Raw genomic sequence first — 15486 nt, forward strand, 5'->3', positions numbered from 1 at the left:
GATATAATCCATATTTCCCAGGAGTGGAGGACTATAACCCTTTTGACAATTTGAGAATAGTTGATTGGCACTAGTTTTCCAACTTGTCCAAGAATAATAAATTATATCAATGCTTGCAGTTACTGAAAGCAGCTCAAAGTACTTGACCTGCTGATACAAAATCATGCCACCCTAATTCAATATCGAAATTCTATACAATATCAGATGGAATGATCTTATACAATGCCAGAACAAACTATACAGAAAAAACATTTTAGTATTGCTAGGAACTATAAATTAGCAAATAAATATTTCTTCCTAAAAATATGAGGTGCTGTGATTGAACAACAGTATAATTATAACCTTTATCAATATTTCTATTAAGCCAAAGAAACAGATTTGATTTCATAATTTGTAAGCTTTTAAATAAACAAGATAACTGTAAAATCCTTAGGAGAAAATGGGGAATGTGTCCATGGGACACAGATGATGCCCCCACATGCATATAACATTATAAAGGGATATAACTCAAGAACTGTAAAATTTGTACTTGATCTGAGTGTTGTGGTAATAAGCATTGTGCATAAGTTTCATAACATTTGGTTGAGGCAAACTAAAGTAAGAGAACGGAAAAGAAAAAATTCAGCAATTTTTCCATTTGTAAAGGGGCATGACTCTAGAACGGTAAAAGTGACGCCACTAAAATTGAATCTTGATCTGTGTTTTGTGGTAATAAGCATTGTCTATAAGTTTCATAAAATTTGATTGTGGCAAACTAAAGTTAGAGAACAGAAACGAAAAAATTCAGCAATTTTTCCATTTGTAAAGGGGCATTACTCTAGAATGGTAAAAGTGATGCCACCAAAATTCAAACTTAATCTGTGTTTCATGGTAATAAGCATTGTGTATAAGTTTCATAACATTTGGTTGAGGTAAACTAATGTTAGAGAACGGAAACGAAAAATTCAGCAATTTTTCCATTTGTAAAGGGGCATAACTCTAGAACGGTAAAAGTGACGCCACCAAAATTCAAACTTAATTCTTTGTTTTGTGGTAATAAGCATTGTGTATAAGTTTCATAACATTTGGTTGAGGCAAACTAAAGTTATAGAATGGAAACCAATTTTGGGACGTACGTAAGTACAGACATACAAGGGTAAAACTTAATGCCCCCCTCCGCTACGGCGGGGGCCTAAAAATAGTAAAACATCCACTTTAATTAAATTAAATCAATTTTAAATTTCTGCACATGGAATCATATTCCACAATGATCTCTACACTTGCAATAAAATTAATTTTTTTTAGAAATCAAAATATTACATGTACTTCCATTGAAATCTTACACTTGCAAGTTATTCCTTATAAAAATGAAATGAACAACATCCCCTTTTTTGTTTTTAGATATTATACATTTGTACCAATGAGTTTAAGTTACACTTTTTAACAAGAAGCCTCCCAACAGTTTTGATGTAAACAGACAGTAGGACGATCACAACATTCTGAACATTTCTACTCTGTCAGATTTTCTCTATCCATAGCGGTTTTCAAGATAATAGACAAAATTTTCATTCTGCACCTATGTTCTTTTTTTAACCATGTCTGCCATATTGGTCGGCAGGAGGGGTCACCACACATTTTTTAAACTAGATACCTCAATGATGATTGTAGCCAAGTTTGGTTAATATGGACCAGTAGTTTTAGAGGAGAAGATTTTTGTAAAAGTAAACAGACGCTGACGGATACCAAGTGATGAGGAAAGCTCACTTGACCCGATGGGACAGTTGAGCTTAAAAGAATAACAGGAATTCCTCCAAAAAATTGGATATATAAAAATACCTGAATTTACTGTGAGCAGGTGAGTTGACAGTATATTGGAACCATTTATAACTCTGAAATTCATGTATAATGAACAGATGTGTGACACATAATGTTTCCCAATCTTTCATTGGGCCTCAATCAGCAACCACAAAACCCAGGAGTCCTGAATGGATTTAATATTAGTCTTCAGAGGATAGATGCAAAAAGAAACTTTATAAAAAATTCTCTGTGAACAAGCAAAGGACAAGACTAGACTACAATGTATTCATTCACACAGCTATATAATAATATTGGTTCAGAATTTATTTGTGTGTGCTGTTTCTTAAAATTCATTTGTTCCTTTTTTTGTTCCACTTGCAATTCCTACACTGGAATATACACACTCAACCACATATCAATTCCCAATAAGCTTTCAATCTATAAGGGCAGAACATTTACCCTATCGTTTTTATGTTAAATCTTATCAAATGTACTTCAAATTTCAAATTTATTCTGTTACACAGCTATTCTCTATCTCCAGACAGGTGATATGATGGCCTTTGCCACTGTCTGGCCTCCAGGCAGTTGTTCTGAAGGTCTCTGCCACTGTTTGACCTCCAGGCAGGTGTTATGGAGGTCTCTGCCACTGTTTGACCTCCAGGCAAGTGTTATGGAGGTCTCTGCTACTGTTTGACCTCCAGGCAGGTGTTATGGAGGTCTCTGCCACTGTTTGACCTCCAGGCAGGTGTTATGGAGGTCTCTGCCACTGTTTATACTCCAGGAAGGTGACATAAAGGCTTTTGCCACTACTCCCCAAACTATGAAAAAAATACAAACTAGCAACTATTAAAAGTTCAAATTCAGATATATTGTAATGTAGGCAAAGAAATCCTATATACATTTATACACTCAACAATCAGCCTCTTATGGGCTTCAATTTAGATCTTCAAGTACAATACATGAGAAAAATTACCATGCATTCAAAAAATAGCATGGACAGTCTTAATAAATACATGTAATGATAAAATTACATTTCAGACCAATTACATTTGCACAATTGATGTTCATCACTATACATAAATTACTCAAAATTACAGGATTCTTTCACTACTTGATAAATAGTTTCATTCAAAATTACATTAAATTTTGTCCACATCAATTTGATCTACTGCTACAGTGTTTCACCTAGAATTTTTTTGAAGGATGAGGCATGTTCTTTAAATTCAAAGCGTTATCATGGTTATAGTACAATTGCTTTAACATAGAACAAGATAATTGATTATCTAAAAGATGTGTTCAAAAAATTAATGCATGTTTGGCCAACTAGGCATTGTTCCTTTAGGGAAAACACTGCTGCATAAAATTACCATCATACACCTCATTTTCACTTTGATAAATTTAATATTAATAAAAATTACAAGCCTTTAGAAATGTTATTAAAAAAAATTTAGAATCCTCAATTCTACAATATCAATTATGTCAAACTTTTTCGCATATATTTTGTAAAAAAGTTTATCAGGTCAAGCAAGACCTTCAAGTAGCTCAGAAGTCCCCATATTCATCTTTTCATTAATTTGGGGTAAAAAAGCATTGAATTGGCATATCCTTGTTCTTTAAAATTATTATGGCATTCATAACATGTCTTCATCATTCAACATAAGGTTATAATTCAGACTAATTTTGAATGCTATGTGTCTGCATCCTATTCATATAATTCTACTGTTTACTGCTGTAAATGTTAACTTCACCTTTTGGTAAAATAGATTTTCCTACGTACTCTTAAAAGTAGAATAAAAATTTCCAGTAATTCTTATGCTATTAAGCTTCATTCAAAAAATATTAATATGACCAAAAGCTGAAATAAAGTTGTTTCAATCATAAAATTCTCATTCAAAAAATATGTATATAAAATGATAATGGAAACATGTAATTGACGAAATTGCTACTACATGTAGAATGTTTCATAAAATTTGAATCAAGGTTTTAGAAGTAAATCAGTAAATATCTTATTATTTTAATGATCAATGAGAATTACCCCAAACTATGGCCATGTACAAGAATGTACATACAAAATTGTCATTATATACAGAAACCTACCATTTGTAATCAGTTATCAATCTTATATATAATGTAATCGCTTCTCTATTTGAGATATCGCTTCTCAAATCACCTGAGATATGGTCATCAACTGAAATAAAAAGAAGAAAAATCATATTAATTTTTTGTCAACCAATTTGTAAAATTTCTGTTTGCAGGATTTTCGTATTTGGCATTTTTGCCTTTTTATTGCCTCCCTAACATAACGATGGGCTTGCACATTGCACTTTATTACTGTATGAAGGAACAGATTGTTTTGTTTTTCAATAAATGATTGTGTCTTTTTATCAATAAATGTTGTACTGTATTTAGGGTTCTGCATCACCATACTTTGTGACTGTAAAATATGTGTACATTTTATTTTATGTTTAATCAATATCTTCAATAGTAAAAAAAATTGAGTATAGATGTATAAAGTTGAAACTTAGTACAGTACTACAAATGTACTTCGAAATTATGCTTTCCTTTTGGTCATATTTCTATTCTTGTATCATGTTTTATCATGTTTAAAATACAATCTTTTGCTAGTAATACAAATATAGATCAATTTTATATTTTTCTTTAATTGCATTAAACATGTTAAAAGAAAAAACAAAATGACCTACCAAGATTTTTTCCAATAATTGTGAACTTTCACGATCAGTTCAAGGTGAACACCACACCACATGTTACATATGAAAATGCTTGGTACACCTTTACATTGATCATTTAACAAAGTTTAATTTTACAACTAGGTATCAATTAATTATAGTCATGATACTATCATGATAGTATAAAGGCAACTTTATAAATGGGGTCTAAAAGATATAGCAACATTCTTTCATGGTACATGTAGATACTACAAACATCAATTTATCTGGTCGACAACAAATTGATCATTATGACCAAACAAAGGTTGTAATTGTTGCTTTTTATTGTTGGGATGCTGTTTTATTGATGTTTGCCTCAACTATTTTTTGTCAATACATGTACCAGTTGTAACCAAACATAAATAAAATGCTCCGCTGGGGCGCAGCTTGATACGACCGCAGAGGTCGAACCCTGAACAGTTGGGGCAAGTATGGACACAACATTCAAGCTTGATACAGCACTGAATTTGGATAGTAATTAAATATTTGACACAGCATAGGTTTCTGACACAGAATGAATGTGGTCTAAGAACTTAAAAAATTTTAATTTACCTATTCAAACCATATCATTATTATTTGCTTTTATATATAAATCAGAAATAACCACTTTAAAATGGAAAATTTTAAAGAAAAAAAAGGAAATAAAAATCCCCCCCCCCCCAATTTTTTGAACCCCCTTATGATTCATCACCCCCAAACTCAATCCCAGCCTTCCCTTTGTGGTATGGTACCTTGCAGTACAATTTCAGAGAGATCCATACACTTGAACACAAGTTATTGTCTGGAAACCAGAAAAATGCTTGTTTGTTGGCCCCTTTTTGGCCCCAAATTCCTAAACGTTTAGGGCAATTACACCCAAACTCAAACCCAGCTTTCCCTTTGTGATATGGAACCTTGTAGTACTATTTCATAAAGATCCATACACTTACACACAAGTCATTGTCCTGAAATTAGAAAAATGCTTGTTTTTTGCCCCTTTTTTGGCCCCTAATTCCTAAGATTTTGAGGCAATTACCCCCAAAATCGATCCCAGCATTCCCTTTGAGGTATGGTACCTTGCGTACAATTTCAGAGAGATCCATACATTTGAACACAAGTTATTGTCTGGAAACTAGAAAAATGCTTATACATTTATATTTGGCCCCTTATTCCTAAACGTTTTGGGCAATTACCCCCAAACTCAATTCCAGAATTCCCTTTGTGATATGGAACCTTGTAGTACAATTTCAGAAAGATCCATACACCTACACACAAGTTATTGTCATGAAACTAGAAAAATGCTTGTTTTTTGCCCCTTTTTCGGCCCCTTATTCCTAAAATTTTGAGGCAATTACCCCCAAAATCAATCCCAGCATTCCCTTTGTGATATGGAACCTTGTGGTACCATGTCAGAGAGATCCATACACTAACACACAAGTGATGTCTGGAAGTTACAAAAATGCTTATTTTTGGCCCCTAATTCCTTAACTGTTGGTACCATAACCCCCAAAATCAATCCCAACCTTAAGCTTCCTTTTGTGGTATTGAACCTTATGGTAAAATTTCATAAAGATCCATTTACTTTAACTAAGTTAGAGTGCGAAAACCAATGTGTCTTCGGACGACGACGAATATGCCAACGTCATACCAATATACGACGGCAAATTTTTTTTGCGGTCGTATAAAAATCATTTTTTGAAAGAGGTGAGTTATTTATTAATGTACAATGTGCAACCCCTTTATTTCGCTAGACAAACAGATTATAATTCTAAACTTAAAAGACTGAATGCCAAACAAATCTCAACACTGTACATGTACTTTTTCATATTCAGTGTTTTTTCCTTTCATTTTTTATATATAATATGTATTGTTTATTGGGAGAGTAAACAAATACAGCTGTGAGGTCATTACAAAAAAGAAAAAAGAGTTTATTCTTTTCTTCCAAAGCAAATCCTGCAAACAGAGTTCGTGATAATAATCTATATAAAAGGATTATGCTGAGAACAGCAAAATACGACCCCAAAACTTTGATGTAGGAATATTTTGTGGAATATTTTAAGTTTATTACAAAAGTAACTGTCAAAAAAGTGTAATGCTCCACTCAGAAGGGGTAATTTGTGATTTCTTGTCCCTCAAGCTTTCATAGTTTTGAAACTGTAAGAGATATGCATATTGTTTGACATTTTCCTGTAAGCTATCACCCTAAGGAACTTATAAACCAACCAAAATGGCAGAAAAACCAAAATTCTATGGCCAAATGGGAAATATCATTGATCTATCACAAGTAGTTCCTATCAAATTAACTTGAGCAGAAAACTTAACAGTGAAAATTTCTTATTAATCGCTGGACTGTCACCTAAGAAGAAGGACCTCGAAATAGTTGTCAAACTGATATGTCCTGATAGTAATGCATCTTTAAAGAAAATATCATTGATCTATCACAAGTAGTTCCTATCAACATGATCAAACTGACTTAAGCAGAAAACTTAATAATTGTTGACACATCCTGAAAAGCAACACCTATGTCTCGCTTTCTGCGACTTTCGTTGTAGGTGAGACAAAAACAGGAAATCCTGTGAACTCAAATTAGAGAGACCAGCTGCCTAAACAGGGCAAGTGTCTGTGCATAAATTACCCAGGATGTTTTTGCCTTACAAGAATTATTGTGTTAAATTCCAATAGGATTGATTGAACATACCTTTAAAAGTTAAGAGTTAAAAAAAAAAAACAACGTTTCTTGAGACAGACAACAATGATGATGACACATCTATACCATGACATGAACATTTTGTACATCATGTACATGTATATGTAAAAAAGTCTCTAAATATTTTTCAAAAATAAAAAGTATTTTACCTATCTACATGTTCCCAATATTTTTTTATGCAAGGAGGCATAAATCATGATACCATTTTTATCAAATCAGATGTCAATTAGGGAAAAATATGTTTAAAATTTACAAGGATAAAAAACCCTTGAATACCAGTAAAAAAATATCCCACTGCAAAATGGTCTTCCCAGTTTTGATATCCCATGGCCAGTTATCCCTAAACCCTGTTTTAAAATCTTTTAACATAATATCTAAAAATACTGAAAATAAAATGACACAGACCATTTGATTAATACTCCACCGTTTTGAGAAATTCATTTCTTTCTTTTCCGAACTTTTTCTCTCAGTACATGTGAAGCTGTAAATGCAAAACAAATTGTTTAACAAAAATTTCAAAATGTGCTACATTGTATGTCATCATACGACATGTATGTACAACAAAGTCTATATGTTACATTTCTAATTTACATGAACTACTATTGTCCATATCATTAAAAAAAAATTTCAATATGTTACAAGTTCATTTTCACAAGAGAAGTTACAGACACTGCCAACATTGAAGTACATTTTATGTTAATATAACATAATTTATGCATAAAGATTGTTATTTTTTGTACATGTAATTTTACTTGTATTTCTTTACACTGAACATGTAAATTGATATTTCTCATTATCATGATTATTACAAAATACAAATAAATCCAGCACTGAAGTCAAAAATGTAAGCAAATAAAAAATAGAAACTGAAACAGACCAAATTGCTGCATTAATTGGGATCAGTTATTCTACCATAAGTGTGATCACCTGACACATTTGCTGCTTTCTTTGTGTTTGTAGCCATTTTTGAACATGTAGCACAGAACTCCAATGACACTGCATCTCCCGCTACATGAAGGCAAATTCCATTCATCAGATTTTCAGAGTTGCTAATTGTCTTATTTTCCTGATTTTCAGAGTGGCCTTGTCTCTTTTTTTCCTGATTTTCAGATTTGTCAACACTATTATTGCTTATATTTCTTGTAGATCTTCTTACACCTCTCTTCACATTAATAGAAGATTCTACATTTTCCCGATTTTCTTGGCTCGGGCTGTCATCAAATACTGAACTTTTACGTTTTCTAAAATTGGTATTGTCATTTTCGTCCTTGCTTACATTTGTGGGACATTTATTGCTAACATTAAATGAGGAATAAAATCGTACCCCAGGAGTTGAACATACTGAACCAATCAGTTTTGAAAGGGTGCTCTGATTAGCAATTACACCTTTGAGATATTCAACCTCAGCCACTAAATCAGACATTTCGGATTCCATTGACCCCATCTTTGACATCAAGTTTGAATTTTGGACATGCAATTTTTCGACACTTGCTTCCAAATTTGTGACATATTCCTTCTTCTTTTGTCGATTTTCTCTTGCAAGAATTGCATTTTTTGACATGCATGTAGTTTGTGATTTTAAATATTGTACAGAATATTTCATTGTGTTCGGCTCTGAGTGGTGTGAGGAACCTGTCAAATGAGTAATTAATTGTTCGTCTGATGTTGCATTTGTTTCACGTGTTCCATCGTTCACAAGTGTGTAATCATCTAAAATGCCCTCAAATAAATCATCACTAGAGCAAGATTTGGAATCAATTGTGATATTGTCATTGATAACAAAAGAATCTATATATGACATGATTGAAGCAAACCAGGGAGCTTAACAATTTACTGCAGTTAAGGTTAATTTAAAACCCTTTGTTTCTTTCCCGTGTCTGCATGAAAATGGCGTACCTTGTGGATGTGCTCGATTCGCTCTTCTGGACGCACCGACACATCAAGAGTTGTGAACCATTTTTAAATGGGGAACAGTTCACATCAACTGTCCAACTGGCTTGCTGAAATGTTTTCATATAAACTGTAATCTTAATGAAATCGTGGTATTCAATTTACATTTTTTTTTATTAATAGGAAAACGTGTAAAGAATACTTCAAACATAGCAAACAAACACGGCCTTTAATTCTAATATCACTAAAGACCAGTTGTGAATGTCTTTGTAGGGCGCACAGTGTAAAAAAAGGCCTCTATAGTTATCAATTTTAATTTCGACGGAGAGGTGTGTCAGAGACATATAATACAATATGTCTCTGGGTGTGTTCACGTTTATCCAACACTTGATAATTTGAGTAAAACAACATTAAGAAGGGGGTCCTCAAGGAATGGCATCTTGATATTTACCTGTAATTCACATGTTTCAGTTCTTAACTAAAATATTGTAAAAAGGTGTCTTTTTAAAGATATTTATCAAAACATTGATAAAACATATTCATTTTTTTACAATAATTAATTTATCATATATATTTTTGGTTGAATATAACCAGAACATGTTACGTAATTATTTTTGTCCGTGTATGAATTTTTCATATATTTTTTTAATAGTTTCCCAAGATTTTAAAAGTCAATATAATCTAGCACAGTCATGTAAATTTTGATTTCACTTTTTTCATATTTTTTTCTCTATTGTCCATTATAATGTATATTGTATTGATTACAATGTTGTGATCTTGAAAAAAAAACATTTTATATTCTGCTTATTATCAAAGATGTAGAATATTTAGATTTCTTAAAAAATCTTCCGTGACAAATCGAGAATAATTAAGTATGTTTTGTTAATGTTTTTATAAATATCTTTAAAAAAATTCCTCTTTTTACAATATTTTAGTTTAGAACTGAAAAAGGTAAATTACACAAATTACAGGTAAAAATCTAGATGTCAGTCCTTAAGTGGAGCCCTAAAGTCCATAATGGTATTTTAGTCTAAATATCAAATGTTGGATAAATATAAACGTGAATAAACCGACGGCGAGGTGTTTAACGACATTGACTACCCATGCGGGTCTCGCACGGTCGGTGAATGGTGACTAAGTTTTATTTGCCAAATTATAGGAAATCATTATATTTTGCAATCATGAGGGTCGTATTCAGTTCCCGAGGGTCTGGATTGGGGCCCTATATTTCTGTAATCTTCAATCTTTTAGGCAATTTTTCTCTATTCTTTATATACTTTTTGCCCATTATTCTCTATTTTTTATATTACAGCACCTCATTATTCTCCAAGGATTTGTATAGTAAGACTACACAAATCCTTGTTATTCTCTATTCCTTATTAATTTTTTGGTCAATTTTACTCTATTCTTTATATTTTTTGCCCATTATTCTCTGCTGTAAACCCCCATCCACACCCTCATATATATATATATATTTGTATATGGTGTCTTTGTCTCCACATGCCGTACTCAGTGTACTGTAGTGGATTCTAACATGAACAATTAAATTATTGCGCTCTCTGTTGGTGGTTAAAATACATTACTTTGAAATACAAATACAAATATAAATACAAATATCTTATTGGCACAAACACAATTACAATAATTGGCAAAGGCCCATATTTCAGTACATTATAACAATGAATACAGCATAATGAAATAATATGTTATAATTAAGAAGCTAAAATCTCATTTCTATATACCAGACATTTATGTATATAAGAACTTGTCACTTTCAGGACTTTTAAAGAGTTGCTATTAATGCAACGTTTCATATTTACCAGACTCTCACTACAACTTGTAGGAAGTATATTTAATATAATAGTTTTAAAGTTTATTCTGTAGTTAAAAAATTTTTCACAATTCAGTAAAAAGTGATTTTCATCTTCTACCTCACCCGATTTACATATATTACAAACTCGTTCATTGGTGGGTAAACCTAAATATCGCCCTTTTTCTATAGCAAGATTGTGTGCGCTCAATCTTATTTTACACAGAGATGACCTTTCTAATCTATTACTTAGAACATCAACATAAGAACTACGCTGATTTGAATTATGAAATTGTTGATAAAATTTTAGTTAGGATGAATTGTAAATTTTTGAAGATTGATATTGCGTGCACTGATCAATCACTCGTTGTTTAATACTTGGTAGATATTGTTTAATAGAAAAGTTTCCCCCAGCTAGGTTTGAAAATCCTAGATTGTTTAAAATAGAATAAAGTTTCATTGTCCAGCTGGGTTATTTTTTTCAGTTGCCAGAAAAAATTTGGATACAAGTGTGTTTTCAGGCCTTAAAATATGTTCAAAAAATTTAATAGAAGAAAAATGAGATTTTTTACCACAATGGTAGCCTGCCAAGTTCAGCTCTACAAGCAGCATTAATTGCTTTGCAATGTACACCTAGAATTTCTTTTATGAACTTCATATGGAATTTTTCCAAAATGGAATTGTCTCCCGAATTATCAAAAACACCCCAAACCTCACTACAATACAGCAAGATGGGACTTACTAATGAATCAAATAATTTTTCTAAAAGTTTACAAGGATTATCCAATCCAATTGTTTTCTTAATCTTAAAACATGCTTTCCTAGCTTTTTCCATTAGTAAGGATACAGCTAAATTAAATTTGCCATTACACTTTAACATTATTCCCAAGTAACAATATTTTGAGACGGTTTGTATGGCATTATCATAATGAATAAACTCATTTAAATGTGTTTTACCATTAGAATTAAATACTAATACCTTTGATTTTTGTACATTAACATGTAGTTTCCAATTCGAGCAATATGTACCAAGAATATTGAGGTTTGTAAACCAGTTTTGCTTCCTGATAGTAATACAATATCATCAGCATATAATAAACAATTTACAGACAAATCACCAACTCTAACTGGCTCACAGTTATCATTGATTAAATCTTTTACGACATCATCAATAAAAATATTAAAAAAGTGTGGGGCTTAAAATATCCCCTTGTTTAACACCACGCTCTGAAGTAAATGCAGTGCTAAGACCATTTGAAAATTTAATTCTAGTGGTAGTATTTGCATACATAGCAGATAAAATATTGAAAAGTTTTTTTGGTAAACCTGATTTTAAAAGTTTATAAAATAAGCCTACTCTCCATATGGTATCAAAGGCTTTACGCAGGTCTATGAAAGCAGCAAATACTTTCTTCTTTTTACTTTTATAGTGATCAATAATGGTTTTTAAAGAAAATATATGATCCGCAGTTCTACAATTTTGTTTAAATCCTATTTGATTTTGACTGATAAGAGATATGTTATTAACGAATTTCAATAATCTTGAATGAATGACTCTATAAAAAAGTTTTCCCAAGTTAGAAGTGATAGAAATGCCCCTATAATTGCTAGGGTCCATTTTGCTACCTGATTTGTGTAAAAGGACTAAGAAACTATCATTCCATTTATATGGGAATTGGCCAATGTTTAGAATAAAATTGAACAGCATTTTGAGAGGATTTAATATACCGTGTCCTCCATATTTAAGCATTTCATTTGATACCAAATCCATTGCAGTACTTTCCCCATTTTTAAGAGCTTTAATCGCCTTAATTAGTTCTCCTTTAGTAATATCAATGTCTAAAATATTATTACATGAGTCATTATCTAAATTATGTTTTAATTGCTGGAAATGTTCCATTATGGTTTTATGGAAATTACCATAGTTATCATCACTTTTGTTTAACTTTTTAAAGAATTGAACAAAATTGTCATAAGGTATATCATGTAGGGAGTCAGAATTGGCATGCATTTTATCTAACTTATTTAACATTGCCCAAAATGTTTTTGGGTTCTTTTCAATATTATCATTTATATTATTACAAATTTGTTGTTTATACATTTTTTGTTCATGTTTACAAAGTCTTCTGAATTTTGATCTATATGTATAACAAATGTATAATATAGTTTTCTATATTGTCCATTTTGTGGATTTTTATTAACCAATTTCTCATAGCTTTTAACTGTATTTCTTAAGTCAGTACAGGAATGTGAAAACCATGGTTTCCTGGTTGATTTTCTCAGTTTTTGTATGGGCTTTTTATTAATAAATTTAGCTGATTGTTTAGCACAGTCTAGTAAAATTGAATTAAATGACTCAGTAATCGAGTCACTGTCATTGAAGCTTTTGGCTATAAAATTTGCAAATTTATCTTTAAACATTTGACTTTGCATATTTTCTGTGTATGAAGCAATTGCTTCATCAGTCCAAAGAAATTTTCCCGGCAAGGAGTCTAGTTTGTGTAAATCACAAGCCTTAGGCACGGATGAAAAATTGGCAAACATTGCACAACTAATTGGGCGATGGTTAGAAAGGGAAGTAAAATCATGAACTACAAAGTATCCTATTGAATCAATTAATTCTTCTGATGTAAGTGTGTAATCTACAAGGCTACTACCATTGTATGTTATACAAGTTGGTTGACCATTTAAATCACCAGTAGTTCGACCATTTAAAATTCTGATTTTGGTTTCTTTGCACATATTTAATAATAATTTGCCACTATTGTTAGTGTGTTTGTGGTCAAGATTATTCCTTGACAATGTCATATCAGGATGATATTATGAATCATCTAAGTTTACATGTTCAGTAACATTATCAAATTCAATAAAATCAAGTTGGGTATTCGTCTAGGCACTAAAGTCAATCACCTTGTATAATGATGTCACCCATACTACTATACTTTTCTACTTCACTGAGCAGAATTGAGTATATTGATTCTATATCATTATTATTATGACTTGAATACTCAGGAGATATATAATCTACAGCTACAAAAACATCTCTACTAATACGAAAAAACATATGATCTAGTTTTATCCAGAGTATATCAGGATGACTGTTTGTCAAAGATTTCACTCCTTTGGAAATTGAACTTTTTGCAAAAATATTTATTCCTCCAGAATATCGTCTTGCTTTTTTATGTTTTTTCCTGCTACTAGAATGAACTAAATCAAAATTAGGAATGGAAATGTCCTGGAAAGATTCATTACCTATCCAGGTTTCTACAAAACTAGCAATACTTAATTTAGAAACAATGTTTTGAAAATGTGGGTCATTTGCTTTCTCACCTGAGAGACCCTCTATATATGTTCCACATGCCAATTTTTAAAAGATTCTCATTACTTTTTACTTTTTTTGCCAAAGGTCTCATCTTGAAATAAAACGATGGTGAATAGAAGATTTTAGAGTTATATAATGATACATTTTCGTTATCATAATTAAAAAAAAAAAAAAAAAAAAAAAAAAAGTAAAATAATAAAAAAAATATATATAAATAAATAAAACAGTAAATAAATAAAAAAGAAAAAAAAAAGAATATCAAAATATACAATGTATACACATGTTATACTGCATGTATTTATGAATAGGAATTAGAACAACACAAATGATTTCATTTTCCTAATTGAATGAAAAATAATAATAAAAGACAAAATTAAAAGACAAAACTGAATTTGACCAATTCAATTATTACTAACAATCATTTATGACTAGAACTTTACAATCAATGCAAAATGAAAGGTTACATTTGTGCTTGTTGTTGATCAGGAGGTGGAAAATGTATCTGACCAAAAGGGGGAACAGACCATGGATTTCTCCAATTATTGAAGTTCGGATTGTTCATTGAGTGGTTTGTTGGTAGAAACCATGGCATCATGTGTTGTTGGTTGAATGATGGTGGATAATGATGATTAAAACCATGAAGTGGATTTACACCCTGATGTGAATTCATGTTTGTATTATGATTTGTCATGTTTAGTCCATCACGGCGATAATATGACTGGTGGGTTGTTCTGCTAAAGTTGTTATCTCCCTGTCTTCGGTTTCGTTGTTGTTTGGTGTTGTTTGTGTATGGAATGTTCAGAGCGATCTTAAGGTGTTTAACAATAGCTGGTAGCCCTTTTCCATAGTTCAAGTGGACGTCATTATGAAACATATCATAGCTTGGCTCAAATCGCTCAATTTTTTGGATACTAGGGTACAGATCGCATACCAACTCGATGGTATTATTGGCCTCATTCACAATGTCATCATGAATGTTCTTTCTAGAGATGATCGGTAGGACATAAATTCTTGAGTTATTCCATGTTTTTGTACACTGATCCAATAATTGGGAAAATTCATCCTAATGCACTCCCTCGCCTTGTAAATCCCTTGTTCCAATATGAATAAGAATATTCTTGGGTTCAAACCGTTGACCATTTTTTTAACAAAGCTTGTACATGTTTTTGCTCCTCCCCTGAAGCGAACTATAGTTTTACCTTGTGGGGTAAAACGTTTTGGTTGAATACGACGCAGAATAGAATCACCAAGGATCAATACATCACACTTGGTATTG

The 15486-nt window shown here is 31.6% G+C and overlaps 1 protein-coding gene and 1 pseudogene across 2 annotated transcripts; both read right to left on the reverse strand.

Annotated features, from left to right (window-relative positions):
- Positions 1 to 238: 238 nt before the first annotated feature.
- LOC127738608 (uncharacterized) lies at positions 239 to 9096 on the reverse strand. 2 transcript variants are annotated; one of them, XM_052249940.1, is made up of 5 exons: positions 8116 to 9096; positions 7594 to 7669; positions 3874 to 3964; positions 2472 to 2594; positions 239 to 2431 (listed from the first exon to the last, which is right to left on the reverse strand). In XM_052249940.1, exons 1-2 carry the CDS (start codon positions 8987 to 8989, stop codon positions 7626 to 7628), a joined length of 918 nt encoding a protein of 305 aa, XP_052105900.1. In that variant the 5' UTR covers positions 8990 to 9096; the 3' UTR covers positions 239 to 2431; positions 2472 to 2594; positions 3874 to 3964; positions 7594 to 7625. The 2 variants fall into 2 exon arrangements, with proteins under 2 accessions (XP_052105900.1, XP_052105899.1); XM_052249939.1 differs by having other exon boundaries at positions 239 to 2594.
- Positions 9097 to 9454: 358 nt separating this feature from the next.
- On the reverse strand, positions 9455 to 12628 carry LOC127737091 (uncharacterized; annotated as a pseudogene).
- Positions 12629 to 15486: the final 2858 nt, after the last annotated feature.

Source organism: Mytilus californianus, unplaced genomic scaffold (genome assembly GCF_021869535.1).
Source record: "Mytilus californianus isolate M0D057914Y unplaced genomic scaffold, xbMytCali1.0.p SCAF_4, whole genome shotgun sequence".
Lineage (NCBI taxonomy): Eukaryota > Metazoa > Mollusca > Bivalvia > Mytilida > Mytilidae > Mytilus > Mytilus californianus.